Source organism: Brachycentrus maculatus, unplaced genomic scaffold (assembly GCF_059751285.1).
Source record: "Brachycentrus maculatus isolate JH-2025_06_01 unplaced genomic scaffold, ASM5975128v1 h1tg000667l, whole genome shotgun sequence".
NCBI lineage: Eukaryota > Metazoa > Arthropoda > Insecta > Trichoptera > Brachycentridae > Brachycentrus > Brachycentrus maculatus.
The window spans coordinates 58,434-76,397 of NW_028281400.1; the positions used below are offsets into that span (position 1 = coordinate 58,434).

Genomic DNA, 17,964 nt, shown 5'->3' on the forward strand with positions numbered 1-17,964 from the left:
AAATACTAATAAATGGAAAAGCATTTTTTCCTAGAGATGGAAAGATTGACAACGATATATTAAAGAGAGTTAATGCAGGGAACAGAATGAATGGTGCACTAATATCAGTTATGCTAAGGACAAGTTTTCCAGGTGGTTTTTAACCGATGACGCTGTTCTTCTCGCTGGGTTTGCAGTATCTCAAGATGTGGTTTTTACCCGATGACGCGCAGTTCCTCACTGGGTTTGCAGTTTCCCGATGAGCAGTTTTTACCCGATGACACTCAGTTTCTTGCTGAGTTTGTATTTCCCAAAAAGTGGTTTTTACCCGATGACGCTCAGTTTCTCACTGGGTTTGCAGTTTCCCAAGAAGCGGTTTTTACCCGATGGCGCTCTGTTTCTCGCTGGGTTATTACCTGATGACGCTCTTCTTCTCGCTGGGCTTGGAGTTGACTATGGCTGGCCAGAGCGCGGCGGGCACGGTCCAGTCGTGCCGCGTGACCAGGGGGGTCTGCTTGGGCCCCAGCAGGCAGTAGAGCGCCCCCTTGAGCTTGTCGTGCTCGGCCACGGGATCGGCCGCCAGGCATTCCGCCAGCTGGGGCACGATGCACACGTACGAGTATGTGAAGTGTGATATCATCCAGTTCAGGCGGGCCTGCGCTCGGATCCTCACCTGAGACAGACATTGCGATCAATTCTCTAATGCTAACAATTATGCACATGCACATTGCACTGCACGGCCAACCCCAAGGTAGACGACTCACGGGCAGACCACCAAAAAGATAGATTGACAGCTGGGAATCAACATCACAGGAGACTAACACATTTCAGTACAAATATGAACTGGGTAAAAAAATTATATGATTTTTTTAACACACTATGGACTGGAGAGGTTTTTCTACCCGTTCGGTTGATTGATGCTTAAGGACGGGAAGGGTGTTTTTATCTTCTGTAACGGCCTCATTTCAACGTTAAAACTGAAGGAATTACATAATAATGTTTTTATATGAATATGTTTGATGTACGAATCTCTTAGTTAAGGTCTTAACTATATGTACATATTATCAAATCCCATCGCCAGCGATCCTGGCATTAAAAAACACCCGCCCGAAGTGCGTTAAGATGGAGACCTTGGAAGGTTAAGATGGAGACCAGGAAAAGAACCTAAGTATAGGATATCATGGATCACGTGGCAAAACTGAAATGGCAATGGGCAGGACATATTCCAAGACAGGACCCCACAAGATAGACCCCGAGAATTTTACGAAGAAGACCTTAGGAAACAAAAGAGATGTCAGAAGACCCCAAAAGAGATGATCTGACTACATAGTTACTGTGGGGGTAAGAAACTGGCTGCAAGCAGCAACAGGAACAGATGAGGAAGAGACATATATCCAGGAGTGAGGAGGACAGAGAAGATGAACTGGAGTCTTTTGGTACCCTGCTTGTTATGCTGTGTAATTTTTGTATGATCAGTACATTAGTGTGTCGGGTTAAAGTCCCGTGGTTAGTGTCGCGGACTCTTAAGTCAGAGTTTCTCGGTTCGAACCCACTCTACCACAATTTGATACCTTCATATTTGTAATAATGAGCGTCTTAGGTCCACAGAAATAGTATGAAATTGAAATATTTGTGTAATTTTTTTTTTTTTTATATTATCCACTGACACTTCGTGATGGAATTGCATTTTTAATTTATTATTAGATTAAAACCAATATTTTTAGCTTTTTCCACTTTTTTTATTTGACCAGCGACCGGGTTTCGTAGTTACCAACATCATCAGGCTGGAGACCAGTCTGATGATGTCGGTAACGACGAAACCCGGTCGCTGGTCAAATAAAAAAAAGTGGAAAAAGCTAAAAATATTGGTTTTAATCTAATAATAAATTATATTTGTGTAAATAATAAAAACACAAATATTTCTCAGATAAATTCTAGATTTCAAATAAAAAATTCTTGAATGGAATAAAATGATTATGACTTTTAGATTTGAAATATCTGTGTAAATAATAAAAACATGAATATTTCTTTTTAAAAAAAAAATAAAAAATTTAATTATTCACTCACGGCGCTGTATATGCTGGTGGACAGAGTGACCAGGTCGCGCATGACGTCGGCGTGGGCCCGCGTGAGGCTGCCGCCGGTCTGCGCGCGGAACTCCTGCTGCAGCAGCGCGCGGTCCGCGAGCAGCGCGCGCGGGTGCGCCGGGCGCCCCGCCAGCCGGTCCTCCAGCGTGCGCTTCACCGCCGCAAAGGCCTTCAGGTGCGCCTCAAACTGCGACGAGGAGAAGTTGGTGTGCGCGACGATCTGGTCCCAAATCTGGAAACAAAAATATGCTCACAACTGATTCAACGAGAAGTTTGTGTGCGCGACAATCTGGTGAAACGCAACATTGCGACGGCGCGTAACATATACAAACCTATTTTTTTTTTTTGGCATCTCATCAAAGATGAAGAAAAATATGGAAGTCTGGGCATTTACGGGGCTGACGACCGTCATAGGCTGGTTTAAGTGATCACTATACACACGTGTAACGTTCACCTATTCTACCCATTATTGACAACAATTAGTGAACGTTACACGTGTGTAAAGTGATCACTCAAACCAGCCCATAGACTGGTTTAAGTGATATTTACGGGGCTGACGATCGTCATAACGGTCGTCAGCCCCGTAAATGCCCAGACTTCCATATTCTTCTTCATCTTTGATGAGATGTCAAAAAATAATATGAAAATAACTCCTGTATTTGGAGACAACACAGATTTTGTAAACAAGTATTTGGACACACTCAAAATGTTGTATATATATATATATACCTAGTATGATTTTTAAAATTTATTTCGTTATATGTGGAAATTTGTTATTACGAAAAAATATTTTTTGGTCCTATGGATTTTGTTATATCGTGATTCTACTGTAGTTAATTTTTTATCCATGTATGAATGCTTTGTTTATCAAAAAATCTGAAGTAACACAAACATTTGATGCATTTTTTTTCCATGGCATGAGGCACGCGACATACTAATTTTATTTTTTTTTGGCACTTAGACTCAAAAAGGTTCGCCATCTCTGGCATAAAGCATTATGATAAAATAGAGTATCTCTTACTGCAATAATAGAACATAGATTCTTGGTATCATCTTCATTGGAATCTAATAGTTGTTTCTGCAACTCGTGAATCACGCTCGCCACTGCCTTCCTCACGTTACTCCCGTCCGGCATTGTCACGCTACCGTGGATACCGGTGGTTATTTTAAAGTTGAAGGCTGGTAACTTGGAATCCATTCTGAAATATATCAACCATCAAAGAATGTGTATTATATAACCTAAGAGAATATCTTTATGCCAATATAAATCAATACAATTAAATTATAACTGGCCGTTTCAGGACTCCAATTTTTGATCAGGTTTTCTATCCACTAAGCTAAACAGTTTGTCCGCCTCCGTAGTGTAAAGGTCAGCACTTTCGGCTACCGTTCTGGAGGTCCCGGGTTCGATTCCCAGGGGGGGGGTCAAATAAATAAAGGTGATATTTTCACTCAAATATTTATTCAATATTACCCTGGACTGGTACCGAAGTGGGGGGCTGATCACCTTTCCTTCATGTGTCAACGATCAAGATAACACTGCGTTTATATGATGCAGTGCCCTATGCACCATTGGGGTGCGGGTAAGGGTTTGATTTGAAGCTAAACAGTTTATATATTTGTTTTATGTTATCTGATATCATGCACCATTGGGTGTTATATTATATGTATAAAGGTTAGAAGAAGAAATATACACATATTTTGATTACAATAAGTAAAATACAAATCGCTTACACCACAAGCCGCTCATCTTCAAGAGGTGGCAAAACAGGGTTCGCCGAGAAGAGGGCCTTGACCGTGTTGAGAGATCGGTGCATCTCTTCTCGGGTCATCAAACGTGTCCCGTCCATATGGTCCCTCAACCTTTGCAGCTCTCTAGGCATGTATCTGTTGACGATGCTTTGAACGCATTCAATCTCCTCCTTGCTGGGCACGTGCCACTTGATGTTGCACTTGAGCAACTTTCCCGGCTTGCCCCATTCCCGGACAGCGAGGAAGTTCTTCACGCCGCTGTCGTAATCCTCCGTACTGCTCCTGAACTCCTGCGGGTAGATGTTGCACATGGACGAGAGGATGTAGTTCAGAGTGTTGGTGGCCAGAATATACCCCTCTTTGCAGGCAATGTTGAGAGTCTTATCCAACACCGCCAGAAGACTCGGAATGTAAACGAGTAGTTCTTCGCCGTTCCGCTCCACCATATGAGACAAGAGTAACAAATTAAAGAGCAGATCGTTGTCTAGGGTTTCCCCATTGATCACCTCGTCCCCCTCGCCCAGTAAATCTGTGATCGTATCGCACAGATACGGGATGAATATTTTATACGTCTCCCTGGCGTTGACTCTGGCGAATGCTCTTCCCAAAGATGCCGCGGTCACTCCGGCCACGTTTATTTCTAAAATTCTCTGCGTCACGAATGAAAAAAACTTTTTCAGAGCCATTTTGAAAATGTTCGTGGACGTCTGCATCAGAATTGTAACGGAAGCCGACGCCAAAGCGCCTTCGCTGGTAGACTCGAGTTTGTTTTTTCTCGAATCGGTGTCCTTTTGTTCCATTCTGGTGCTCTCCATCGAGCTGGATTCCACGAGAGCGAAAACTCTCTCGAAATATTGCAACACGAAATCTTCTATTTGGGCAGTGGCCTCGCAGACGGTGTGTTCTTCTTCCGTCAAGTCTTTCCAATACTCGGACGCGCCGCTGCAATCAACGAGCGGGATTAAAGTACAAAACACGGATAAAAAATGAAGGGTGACGATCGTCTTCTTGAAGTCGTTGGGGTCTAATCCGGGTAGAGAAGACAGCAGCAGCGGAATGACATGAGTGGGCCCTTCCGGGTATCCGTTGGTGAATCCGCTCACTAGCGGGCGAGCGACCGCTACGACGCACTGCATCGCGCAGGTCAGCTTGTGGGGCTCGGTCAGCGAGTCTAGAGTATTCCACATCTTCTCTATAGTCGGGCCGACCACGAGAGAAGGCCTCAGCACGGCCAGCTGCTGCAGGGCGCAACAGGCTTCGTTGACTCCGGCCCGGCTGAACACGGCCTGGAGGGCGACATTCAACATGCATTCCACGAAGGCCGTGATATCGGCGTCGGTCAGATGGTGTGATTCGGGCACTTTAGTTTCCCAGGTCACCTTGTATGTTGTGCGTTCTCTGTGAACCCTAGAACAAGAAATAGCCAAGTTAACGAAGAAACTTTGGACAAAATCGTAGAACATAAATATGAAGAAGAAAAATAAACATAAAAATCTCTATTTTTTAGTTGAATGGTGCATGTTGTGAAAATGAAAAAGTGTTGATTTAATCCAATCTATACTGTGATTGCCTTGAGATAAATAATTTATATTTGTTAAATATACTTTTCAAACAACTTTAAAACGGCATGAAGTTGTTATATTTTTTGCATACAAAAATTGAACGAAAGTTCAGTACAAATTGTAAAAAAAATTAATAATAATTTTAAGCTAAGAACAGAAGCACTACTAGTTTAAATTGATAATTTCATACAACATTTTTGAGTGTGCCCAAATGATTGTTCACAAATCTGAACATATTATATGAATATAAATCCAGACATACATATTTTTCTTCATCTGTGTTGATTTTCAAAAAATAATAATATAATTTGTTGAGAGATTCACCTTTGCACGAAATGATCCGGAAGCTTCCGCACTAATTCTCTCAGTTTGATGGACCAACGGCCCGTGTTAGCGCTGTGCAGATAAGTCACAACGGTTGTCATAAAATTATCCAGGTACTTCTGGGCAGAGCTGTTTGGGCCGAGTACAGACACAATCCACAGAGCCATACCACAGATGTCTGAAAGAAAAATATTCAGTAAAATTCGGGTAAAAATTACTCATATGAAATTACTCAGGTGCGTATGAAATTTCTTGTAGAGACTGCGATAAAAAATATACTGGAAATCGACATCGCAGGAAGCTAATCCCTCTTAAAAACAGGCCACAAGGCCTACACCAAGCAGAAGAAAAAGAAGAATTGAGGATTATGTTGTTTTTTTTTCTAATATCTTATATACCGTAGTCGTACAGGAGAAAGTGACCAACTACCAAAACGTAAAATGTTCAGGAGGCCCATTTAACTGACTTTTGCTTGCCAATAAAATAAACACCAATGCAGTTAGTCATTTTAAACAAGTCAATATATTATGCTTCCAAGTTTAAAACCCTTTGAGATTTTTCAGGGCAATATTAAGCTAGTAAGATATCAAATAGTCAATGATCACGTTTTTGTAAAACAATGCACTTGGTCACTTTCTCCTGTATGACTACGATATATATAATGTGCATTTATTTTTTTGGAATTTACTATGTTTTGTAATATCTTAAATATCTTTTTATAATAATTAATATTTGAATATCTCTAATCCGCAGTGAGGCTATTAATTTGATTCCCAAATATTTGTAATTTTGTTGGAATTTATCGGTGTTCCGTTTTGCTATCATAAAATCATTTTGGAATCTTACGGGTGTACTTATTTTTTATATTTACATTTCATCTACTTGCCACTCTTAGTTTTACATTTAGATAAATATTTTAGAAGTTAAAAAAATATCTTACCAATATTCGGCTGCGGGTTGTTCTCAGACTGTTTGTAAAACACGGGCAAGTTGAAAGATCTCAGGAATCTGGTGAACATCACGGGAATATGGGGTTCCCAATCGACATAGCCAATGGAAGCATATGCCATGTTTGCCATCAGCACCATAATTTCCTGGAATAATGTATATTTTCCCGTAAAACAGCAAGGAAGAAACAGTAAAGAAAACATAGTGGTGATATAAAATTTTAAATAACTAACCAACCATCATGCCGCAAGGGTAGGCAGAGGATATAGAACGCCACACCAATATGTCTATGCAAACAATCTTTATCTCTTCCACATTCATGCATCTCCTCAAACCTGCCCACATTCAAGTATTTGAAATACTCGATTTTGGAATTATTTGGAATATTGTTTAGTAGATAGTGTTTTAGTATTAATCAGTCTTGATAAAGAAGCGGTTAGCTTCGAAACCGGTAGACATTATATTTAAGTTATAATAAAATATTTATAGTGATTTTAAAACAAAGTTACATTTTCATTATAAAATGGAAAATCACAAAGTTAGTGCTTCAAATATAAATTAAATTAAATTATAATTATATTACCGATTCCCATGCTGGTCCATTGTTACAGACATTCCAAATGTCCATCAGATCATCCATCCACAGCCTGAATCCATAGTCCATATCTTCAGGGGGGTGTGAAGTCGGCAGGTACACCAGCAGGTCTTGGATTGTCTCCTCGTTTGTTCCATTCCACGGAGTGAACCTGGGCATCAATTCATCCAATATCTCTTGAGTTGCCGACAGTGGAAAATATCTAAAACAAAAAAAATTATTGGTGGTATCCACGCAAAATTGGTGCTTTGATTATTATTGATAAATTGAAGTATTTAAGACTGTGTCTGAAGTTTTTTTTTATTTATTTACAAACTTCATAGATATACTAAAAACTAATGTACATAAATAAAACGTTTTTTCAAAATCTTAAATCTTAAGTTATTCAACGATTGATTTGAATTTTGATTCAAAGTTGCATTTCGCGTGTGATCTTATTTATCTATATAATTTTTAAGTCTAATATTAATTAATTTTTTATTTATTTATAACGCACCTAATGGTGCATAGGGCACTGCATCAAATTGACGCAGTGTTATATTGATCATTACTTACATGAAGCCAAGGTGATCACTCTTGCGCTTCAGGAACCAGTCCAGGGTAATTAAATAAATATTACAGTGTTAAATCACTAATATTTATTTTCACCTCCCCCCCTGGGAATCGAACCCGGGACCTCCAGCACGGTAGCTAAACACGCTGACCATTACACCATGGAGGCGGACAAAGGCGGAGGCGGAAAAATTAAATATAACAACCCTATGTTATATAAATGTGTGAACAACGACAAACAATCATTGAGTAACAATTTTGGTTGGACGTTATCATCTGCATTCTCCGAGGGGCTGGTGACAAAAAGAAGAGCATTTTTGTCCATTTTGGTAAGCTTTAACTTCATGTACAAAAAACCCGTGTAAAACGTCTAATTTCTTGTCACGTTTGCTTTGCTGTTTAGCAGATAGGTGTCAAAGAAGCATACCTATAAAATACTATCAGTATTTACTACTAAAAGCCAACCGGCAAAAACAGAAACATTCAAAATTTGTGTGCAAAAACTTTTCCATGACAAGATAGATATTGTGAACAACCGCTTGAAAAAATATTTACTTTTTCTGTCACAAAAGAACGCCTTTATTTGGAAAATTGCCAATTGTACATATGTATTTACTCTAAATTTGAAATGATGAGAGAGAGTTCAATAACACCGTTACAAGAACAGATCTCTTTTTTTAAATATGTGAACAATTAAATTTAATGCCCAAACTAAACTTGTTTGTCTTTTTGTGTATAAATTACGAGGGTCATTCATAAAATAAGGATCCTTTTTTTTTCTAAATACATATACAGCTTTATTCTTTACCTTGGCATTTTACATTTATACATCATTTTAAAGCTTAAAATTGACTTTATTTTTCTACATAATTGCTGTTTCTGTCAAAATGCTTCAACTTTTGTTTTCCCAATTCATAAAATTCTGCCGCCATTCCTCTAAGAAATTGAATAACCTCTTCTTTGACTTCATCATCAGTATGGCAGTGCCACCCACCCTATAGTCCGGACCTAGCCTCTAGTGATTATCACATATTCCCAAAATTAAAGAAACGCTTGGCGGAATGCGCTCCAAGTGCATACAATCCTCTAAAATAGAGACTTTGTTGGTTCTTCCTTAATAAAATAATAATAAAATGTCCGCAGCATATGTAATGCAACATGACGGGCGGTGTATTACTTGACAGCTGCATGTCTAAGATGTTTCGCCGTGAAACGTTTAATACTTTTTGAAGCAAACAAATACATGGTATACTTATGGCTTGAGACAGAATATCAGGAGATCGTAGGTGGCCAAACGTTACATTTTAAAGCAAACAAATACATAATATACTTATGGCTTGATACAGAATATCAAAACATAGGTGGCCAAACGTTTGATACATTTTGAAGCAATGAAATACATAATATACCTATGGCTTGAGACAGAATATCAAATCATAGGTGGCCAAACGTTTGATACATTTTGAAGCAAACAAATACATAATATACTTACGGCTTGAGACAGAATATCAGGAGATCATAGGTGGCCTCGAGCGATCTGGAAAGACATCAAATAAATTAATTGCCGAGTACGCTTCCAGCGAAATTACACAACAACCTTTTGTCCACACCCAAAAGCGACATAGACCCCAAACCACCTCCCGATAAACAAAGTGATGTTATTACTCATTCTCGGTGGCATACTCGGCTAGTTGGAACGGCACCTCGATCCCCAGACTCTCCAACAATTGGTGGATCGGTAGTGTAGTTTCAGAGTCTGTCTCTTCATCATCAGAGTCACGACGTTTACCCCTACACAACATTAAACATCCTAATTTTTATACGTTGTCAACAAGCAAACAATACGGCTCAACCTTACGAATCTTTGCAAAGGGAAAATCAGGACGAAACGCTAGGTAGACGATTATCTCTTTTATCTACACCCAAAAGTGCTAAGGACAGAAGTGCCTAGATTTAGGCACCATTTGCACAAAGCCAGTTTTAAGGGTATTCCACTGAGCTAATGTGCAAAGGCAAAGCCGCAAGTTAAAAACAGTAGTTTTGAAATAAACAGTTTATAGTCACATTATTTTTTGACATCTTATCAAAGATGAAGAAGAATATGGAAGTCAGGAACCTTTTTTTTTATTGGAAAACCAACAGAATATTTCACAAAAATAACATATTATAATAAATTATTTAAAAAAAATAACAATTCTAATTAAAAGTTTCCACCTAAGTAATCTAAAAATATTTAAAAAAAAAAACAAATAAACTGTCATAAAAGTATAACTATATAGAAATTTTCTTTATCAACTGGTCAAATAGACATCAACAATATTTCTTTTAAATATATTAAAAGAAACATTATTGATATCTATTTCTCTCAGCATTTGCTCATTGCTGGGAGAAAACCACGTAAAACTCCTCAGGAGAAGCCCGACTGTTGACTGTCATCAGCAGACCTTCCGTTCCACTATAAGAGGGTTCAGCATTTTGTGTCCTAGCTTGGCGCTTTTAATGCTTGGCCAATTCTAAGAACTACCGAGGCGCCGTTTAGAGCTGCCCAAGAGAAGGACAATAACTCTCAAGTGATAATCAATGTCAGGGGACCTGACATGACACTTACAGAAGAAAAAGAATAAAACAAACAATTTTATACAAAATGGGTGTGATGGAGTCTATATGCGAGTTAAAGGTAGTATCCAGTCAAAAATTATATAATACCTAGAGCCCTGCATTTCATTTATAAATAATAAGTTACATTATTTATTCTCAATAATTAACTCTATCCACGCGGCTCGCATAACCGTTTGTGTTTTTACAAAACATTCCCCACACGCGGCTGACATAACCGTTTGTGTTTTCACTTAGGTCCAAGTTTCGAACCTCAGTTCAACTTGGAGGAATTTTTTCATGGTGTGGAACTTTGGATAAAATAATACGTCAATCCTTGGCCTTATGACATCTGTTGAAATATATGACTAATAATTTGTAACATCGCAAGGATAAATAAAATAACAGATCCCTGATTTTTCTTGCAGTCGGTAATTAGTCCGCGCCATAATCATGCCCCATATCTGTCTCACTCTCGACGCTACGCATCGCCAGTGGGTAAGAGTGACACACGATGCGTGCTTTGATTTATTTATGTTACGATCTTATTTGTTTATATTATGATATATTTCAAGAATAATGTGACACAAGTGTATTATAGAGTACCAAAAAGGCACAATGAATCCCATTGAACGTTTTTGTTTAGGAAAATAAATCGTTTCTTAACTAAATACATGATAAAAGTAATCATTTTAAAAACAGCTAAATACCGCCACATACAGGCGTCTCTCAGGAACAAAGTTGACGCAGTTAAAAGGTTAAGGTTTGAGCGGTATTTTTATTGATTGACGATATATATTTGTGCATCTGCGTAGAAAGTAAAAAAGATCGTTTTATTTTGTAACTGTGCATAAAAATATACAAAGCGTTGTTCCATTAGTATGTATTAAATATGTAAAAAAGAAACAAAAAATTGTTATTTTAATTACTGCATAATTTTCTTAAATAAAGCAAAGCTTATCAAATGCATGTAATTTTTTTAATACCAATTTACTGAAATATAAATTGACTGGAAATTTTTTTTCAACACACTAAGGACGGGAAAGGTATTTCTAGCCGTTTGGTCGATTGATGCTTAAGGACGGGAAGGGTATTTTTACCTTCTGCGCCGGCCTCATTTCAAAATCAGAAAAGAAGAAATTAAATATTTAATGTTTTTTTTATGAATATAAGATACCAATCTCTTTGTTAAGGTCTTAACTATATGTACATAATTATCAAATCCCATCGCCAGCATTCCCAGTTGTAAAAAACACCCGTCCTTAGCGAGTTCATATTAATTTTTTTTTCTACAAAGTTTTATTTATTCCCAGAATAAACCAGTTATTTTTTAATGTGCATCAATAAATTACATTACACTTCATCAAATTAAGAAATCTCAATAAATCATAACATAACTGAATATTTTGATTTTAATTTTTTTTCATAAAGAAATATAACTGATTAAATTTCGCAAAAAGTGAACTTTCAACATATATTTTCAGTTATAAAGTCGTCTAATTTATGGATACTGAAGTACACAATAATATTCTTTCACAATATAATAAATTTACTGTAGACTTGTTATTACATAATATCATATTATACAGCTGACTTGTTTTTATTTATTTGTACTTAATTATGACTCAAACTATGATATCATCAAAAATAAAAGGGTCGAAAACTCCAATGCTCAGAATTCTAGGTAATTCAACAATAAATCATGCAAATGCAATCTTTTAATGTCAGCAAATGTGAAATTTGAAAGAGTCTGTCAAGTAATGGAAACCAATAAAAACACATATCACGTGTAAAAAGGTTAAGCAAACCGCAGGAAACTGACGAAATTGCGGAAAATAATGAAATTTAATTTTTAATTAATGTTTTACTAAGTAAATACCACTATTTCTTAAAATCTACTGCGACACGTGTTACGATGCATTCCGCATCATTTTCAAACATCGAAAATAATGCGGAATGCATCGAAACACGTGTCACAGTAGATTTTAAGAAATAGTGGTATTTACTAAGTAAAACATTAATTAAAAATGGATAGATTTGACCACAAAGTGACTGCCGAATCAATTAATGAAATTTAATTTGATTGTCAGGTAGTTCCTCGTAGGCTGTTTCATAAAAAGCCAATAATTAAAAAAAAACATTACAGTGGAACCTCTCATAACGTGTAATTCACATAACGAAAGAAAACTGTCAAAAAGTTGCTGCCTTAATGAGCGACATTTCGCATAATGAGTTACAGAGAGGTCGAGCCCCTATTTCACGACATTAACTTGTGAGCCGCGCCAATCAAAACAAAAAATGTTTCCTTTAACAATTAAGATTCTGGAATGAATTATACTCATTATGAAAGGTTCCACTGTATATGATAACTGATATAGAAAAAATATCAGTATGTAAATGTCGCCATGCCATAAGCATTTTTTTAAATTCATAAAACCCTTAATCAACATTAATAAAAGTAAAAATAAACTTATTTACATGTTTTATAACATTAATTAACTTTGTTTTCACCACTTTTTTTATTAATACAATTTAACTTACCGGTTTTAACAAAAACTTTGTCATCATCAGGGTTTATTTTAATTCAAAAACATTAAAATACTCTCACCAAAAACTTCCACACACTCTGTAAAAACCGGCAGGTTAAATTGTATTAGTAAAAAAAGCGGTGAAAACAAAGTTAATTCATTTTATAAAGTTTATAAAATGTGCCTCAAAGTATCTGCGGAAAACATTCAAGAAATTATTTACATGTTGCTGATTTTGAAAAGGATGTTGTCTACTTACGAAAAATGGTAAATTGAAGATTTGGAAAATATCCTTGTGGCTATATTATATAATGGCCTCCATGGTATGGTTACGTCTTTCGGTGATAGTAAGTGCTTTTTTCTGAAAAAAAAAATTACAATAAATAAATTTGTGATGGCATTCATCTCTCTACACATGCACATACCTGATACATGTAAAACTAGAATTAAAAGATTTATTTATATATTTAAACATATTACACATATAATATTCCCGATGAGTAATTTACATTACTCATTTTGGGACATGGGATTAAGGTTAACAAGACTGAAACACAAATAAGAAAATACAGGGCAAAATGTAAAATATAAACCAATAAAAGATTATAATTAGGCATATAAAAAATAATAAAAACATAAGGTAAGATGTTTAAAAAAATTAAAAAAACTAAACACTACCAAAAATATCTTTCCATAAAGTACTTTTTCAGTTCATTCGGGTCCGCAGGCGTAAAAACACCCGTCCGAAATGTGTTAATATCAAATATGTGTTCATGTTTACAACAACAACAAAAAAAACTATATTTAAATTCGGTGTAATTTAAGCAAATAATGTTTTTTTGTTGCAAAATAATATTTTATGGTTCGGTTAGTTTAAAATACTTTGAAACTACTTGAACATAAATTTTGTCATAAAAATATGAGGTAAATAAAATGTCTCATTCTTCGAATGGATTTTCACTCAAAATTTTGCTGGCAAGTAGCCCATAGACACAAAGACTAATTATACCAGAGATTAATTCATATTTAACAGCTTGAATCTATTTCAATGCTATCGTCTTGATGAATGGGAAAGTGATTATCAATAATTAAAATACTTACTTTGTTAGCAAAATCATAAGCGTACAAAATTTGTGCAATTTCGTCGGCTCCAAATCAGGAATGGTAATGAGCTCATAAACCAAGTAGATTAATTTTATATGGTCCTCCTTTGAAAATTTCAATCCGTACAGCTTTATGTACCTAAAAAAATAGTTATGTATTGAAAATTACAGAATCCTATCAGGGTCATTTCTATCTCTCTCTCTCTGGTTTCAATCCTGGGATTGGTTTGCAGCAATTTCCTCTGTTCTTCTCTTCCATTCTTCCCTGCCTTGTGCGGCTCTTTTGAAATCTGCATATGATCCTCCTCGGCGGCCCCTAGAGTTTGTCCCCTCGGTCATACCCTCCATTATGGCATGCAAGAGACCTTCCTGACGCATCACATGGCCGATCCATCTATCTAGGTGCATATAATGTATATTGGCCAGAGTCAAGCCATCCGAGTGTAATGGCCAATGTCTGTACATGACGGATTCTCCTGTTCTTTGGACACATTGCGCGTGGCAATGAGGATGGCCTGGTTGTGATCAATACCCTGGAGGGGAAGCGAGGGAGAGGAAGATCCCCACACGATGGACCGATCAAGTTAAGGTAGCAACAGGCACCTCGCTGGTTGGAGCGCTACGTGCAACGCAGTTAAGGCATAACTGGAGAAGAGTCATTGCTTGCACAAGGGTTACAACCCTCAGTAATGAGGAATTAGATGGAGAAGAAGATAATTTATGTAATATAGCAACATTTAACTTGTAAATAAAGACATTGGTTTATTACCACTTGAGTATTATATATATTTTGTTTAACAACTAGTTTCGGAGGCTACAGACGCTTGTCTACGTGTTTAAATTCAAACCCGGAAATTGAAGCATCTGTAGCTAAAGTGAATGCCGAAACAATAAATAAAATTTATGTATTAATTTTAAATCAAACACAGATTTTTTGAGTCTACTAAGTTGTATTTTATTAACAAAAAACACATAAAAAATTATATTGTGACAATTGTTTCGCCTTGTTAGGGCATTATCAAACGAATTCGCATTCGTTTGATAATGCCCTAACAAGGCGAAACAATTGTCACAATATAATTTTTTATGTGTTTTTTGTTAATAAAATACAACTTAGTAGACTCAAAAAATCTGTGTTTGATTTAAAATTAATACATAAATTAAAATGGAGTTCTACAAATTAAACGCCAAGTCAATAAATAAATAATAAATAAAATAACAATACAGTGAAACCCTCTTAGAAGGATCTATTGATTTCATTAATTGATTCGGCACTCACTTTGTGGTAAAATCTATCCATTTTCAACTAAAGTTTTACTTAGTTAATACCACTATTTCTTAAAATGTACCGTGACTCGTGTTTCGATGCATTCCGCATCATTTTCAAACACTGTTTACGGTGTTTGAAAATGATGCGGAATGTATCGAAACACGTGTCACGGTACATTTTAAGAAATAGTGGTATTTACTAAGTAAAACATTAATTAAAAAAATGATCTATTGAAATAAACTATGAATACGGGATAAAGAAGTCAATACACAAGGAAATATTTTCTATCCCACACGTTGGAATATTGTCGTCGAATGTAAAAAAAAAACACAGACAAAATATATATGTACTTTGTAGGTACATTTATTTGATATCTACGAATAATATAGGCATGCGGTAGTTTTACACTATGAAGAATGCGACCCATGGTCACAACTGTCTTCAAGAAAAGGCTATTAATCTGGCAAGTCCCTTGGCCCTTAGGTTAGGCACTTGGCATGCCTCCTGAGAGCCGCCATCAAGCTTGCCTATTTTACAAGGCATCAGGTCCCGCCGCCCAGGACCTCTACTGCTGACAAAATGTCAGGAGTTCTTGTCTGAACTTCAGGACGCGGACCTGACTCCTTGGGAGCTGGCTGCTGACAGAAGAGTTCGGAAGCAGTTTGCGGGCTCCATACGGTTCATATAGGATTAATCAAGTATGGAATATAACAGTCAGCCGATGCCGACTGTTACTCCTAGGTTTGCCCTCTAGGGCAGTGTTTCCCGACCTTATTTATACAATACCCTACTTTAACAAGTCAAAAATCTCTACGCCCCCCCTATTAATTTTTTATTTACCTAATAAAGTCTAAAAAAAATTGAATCACTTCAAATAAAAAATACATACATGCAATTGATACTATTTTTATTTAATTTTTATGAATAAATAATATTTATAATTACGTTACATTACAACTCTAAAGAAAATTAGTGCAATCCTTGGGTTTGGCTGGAGAAACCAAAATGAGACTAATCTTCTGAATCCTGACAATTTTTTTTCATATTCTTACTATTCATTTTTGTATGTGGTAATGAACTATAATTAAAATAAGTTAATAAACTTAAAAGCGAATGAACGCGTTAATCACACACATGCAAAGTACCCCAACTATAATCGCAAGTTTTTTTTACGTTGAGGTAGTATTGCTATCTGTCACTAAAAATAATATGGAAGAGTACAAATAAAACGAATATAAATGTGATGCCATCATTTTTTCAAAAAGTCAGAGTTGCAATATATGTTTTTTTAGAAAATGTGTTTTTCAACAACAATGTAACAAATACCAACGATTTGCGCGTTGCCCCCCCAAGACATTCAAATTGTATGCGCCCCACGTTGGAAAACACTGCTCTAGGGCAACTTTGAACGGCCCTGCGTATAACCAGTTGGTTGGAACCTGGAGTCAGCATTGTTACCACCTCACCTTTCAGCCAAAAAAATATATAGCGTTCAAAAATGTTAAGTAAATAAATATCCTTCCGCAGTGACAATGCATTTTTTACTGTTCATAAATAAAATAACCCAAATGTAACCATCACCATGACCCAATTTAATGCAAAAGCTACAAAGTTTGATTTTTAAATAGCCATTTAAAAAAAATACAAAGTGCAATGATGCAATGACAGCAAAAATGATGGCTAACTATGATATTTCAAAACGAAATTATTTTAATGGAATTTTATTATTTATTATTAATGGCAAATTCACTTCGCTTGCGATTTAATATTCCAAAACGATCGTTTGTCGTCGATGAAACGGAGCATAATAAATATATAAAGCGACAATATGGTAGTAAATGGACGATTATTTGCACAAAGTCCACGTAAATTGTGTAGGTAGATTTACATGGATAATGACGTATTTATGCGTTATCATATCAGAAATAAATGTAATAAAACGTAGAAAAGGGTGGTTTAAATTACTTCATCAGTCTGGAGGTCCACATCCCGCAACCTGGTCTCATCTCCTTAAGCAAGACACTTTTCCCCAAATATGTTTTTATTTCAGAAAACAATAATGTCGATTCATCGTCCAATTCATCGGCATAAGGTAGTAAATGATTGTAAACCAATTCCCTTTGTGGTTTAAAACCCAAACGTTTTATTCTTTCTTCGGACGCGGAAAATTTGTGAAAATCTTTTTCTTCCATCGTGAAAATGTTTTGGACACAGTTACACTTAACAGTTATCGAAGAACACTTCACACACGTAAATAATTAAAACCGATTGAATTAATTAACGTACTAAACAAGTCACCGACTGTCATCATCCGATGTTTCTACAATGCACAAGTCACGCAGACGACATTTTTAAACTACGAAACAAACGCTATTAAAAAAATTTACTGCGAAACAAGTGTAATAAAAGGTAAAAGTATATCTGGTATGGCCATGCGCATGTCATGCATTGATGACATCTATTGGCACTATTTTTATGACGTTTCTTAGGATGTACAGTAAACCCCCTTATAACGTTGAGAACTACGTTATCGGACGGAACGTCATAAGCGTTGATGTTTTTAAATTGTATTTTTATTTAAATTACTAATTTCAGTCTTCCCGCTAGTTAAAATGTAAAAATATATATATTTGTAATAATATCCTATAACGTATCTTCCGATAACACGG

The 17,964-nt window shown here is 36.2% G+C and overlaps 1 protein-coding gene across 2 annotated transcripts in view; it reads right to left on the reverse strand.

The window, feature by feature from the left end:
* Nucleotides 1-17,690, reverse strand: part of LOC148300703 (proteasome activator complex subunit 4-like) — a 37,242-nt gene extending 19,552 nt beyond the window's left edge. Inside the window, exons 1-12 of one of the 2 annotated variants that reach the window (XM_088274407.1) lie at nucleotides 17,261-17,690; nucleotides 14,024-14,164; nucleotides 13,182-13,283; nucleotides 9,465-9,590; nucleotides 9,292-9,336; nucleotides 7,236-7,449; nucleotides 6,645-6,798; nucleotides 5,705-5,882; nucleotides 3,801-5,225; nucleotides 3,088-3,265; nucleotides 2,047-2,298; nucleotides 396-652 (exon numbers count right to left, since the gene is read on the reverse strand). In XM_088274407.1, coding sequence (XP_088130533.1) covers nucleotides 396-652; nucleotides 2,047-2,298; nucleotides 3,088-3,265; nucleotides 3,801-5,225; nucleotides 5,705-5,882; nucleotides 6,645-6,798; nucleotides 7,236-7,449; nucleotides 9,292-9,336; nucleotides 9,465-9,590; nucleotides 13,182-13,283; nucleotides 14,024-14,164; nucleotides 17,261-17,487 — 3,299 coding nt within the window. In that variant the 5' untranslated portion in view covers nucleotides 17,488-17,690. The remainder of the gene's footprint in view (nucleotides 1-395; nucleotides 653-2,046; nucleotides 2,299-3,087; nucleotides 3,266-3,800; nucleotides 5,226-5,704; nucleotides 5,883-6,644; nucleotides 6,799-7,235; nucleotides 7,450-9,291; nucleotides 9,337-9,464; nucleotides 9,591-13,181; nucleotides 13,284-14,023; nucleotides 14,165-17,260) is intronic. The other variant, XM_088274408.1, reaches the window with a different exon arrangement.
* Nucleotides 17,691-17,964: the final 274 nt, after the last annotated feature.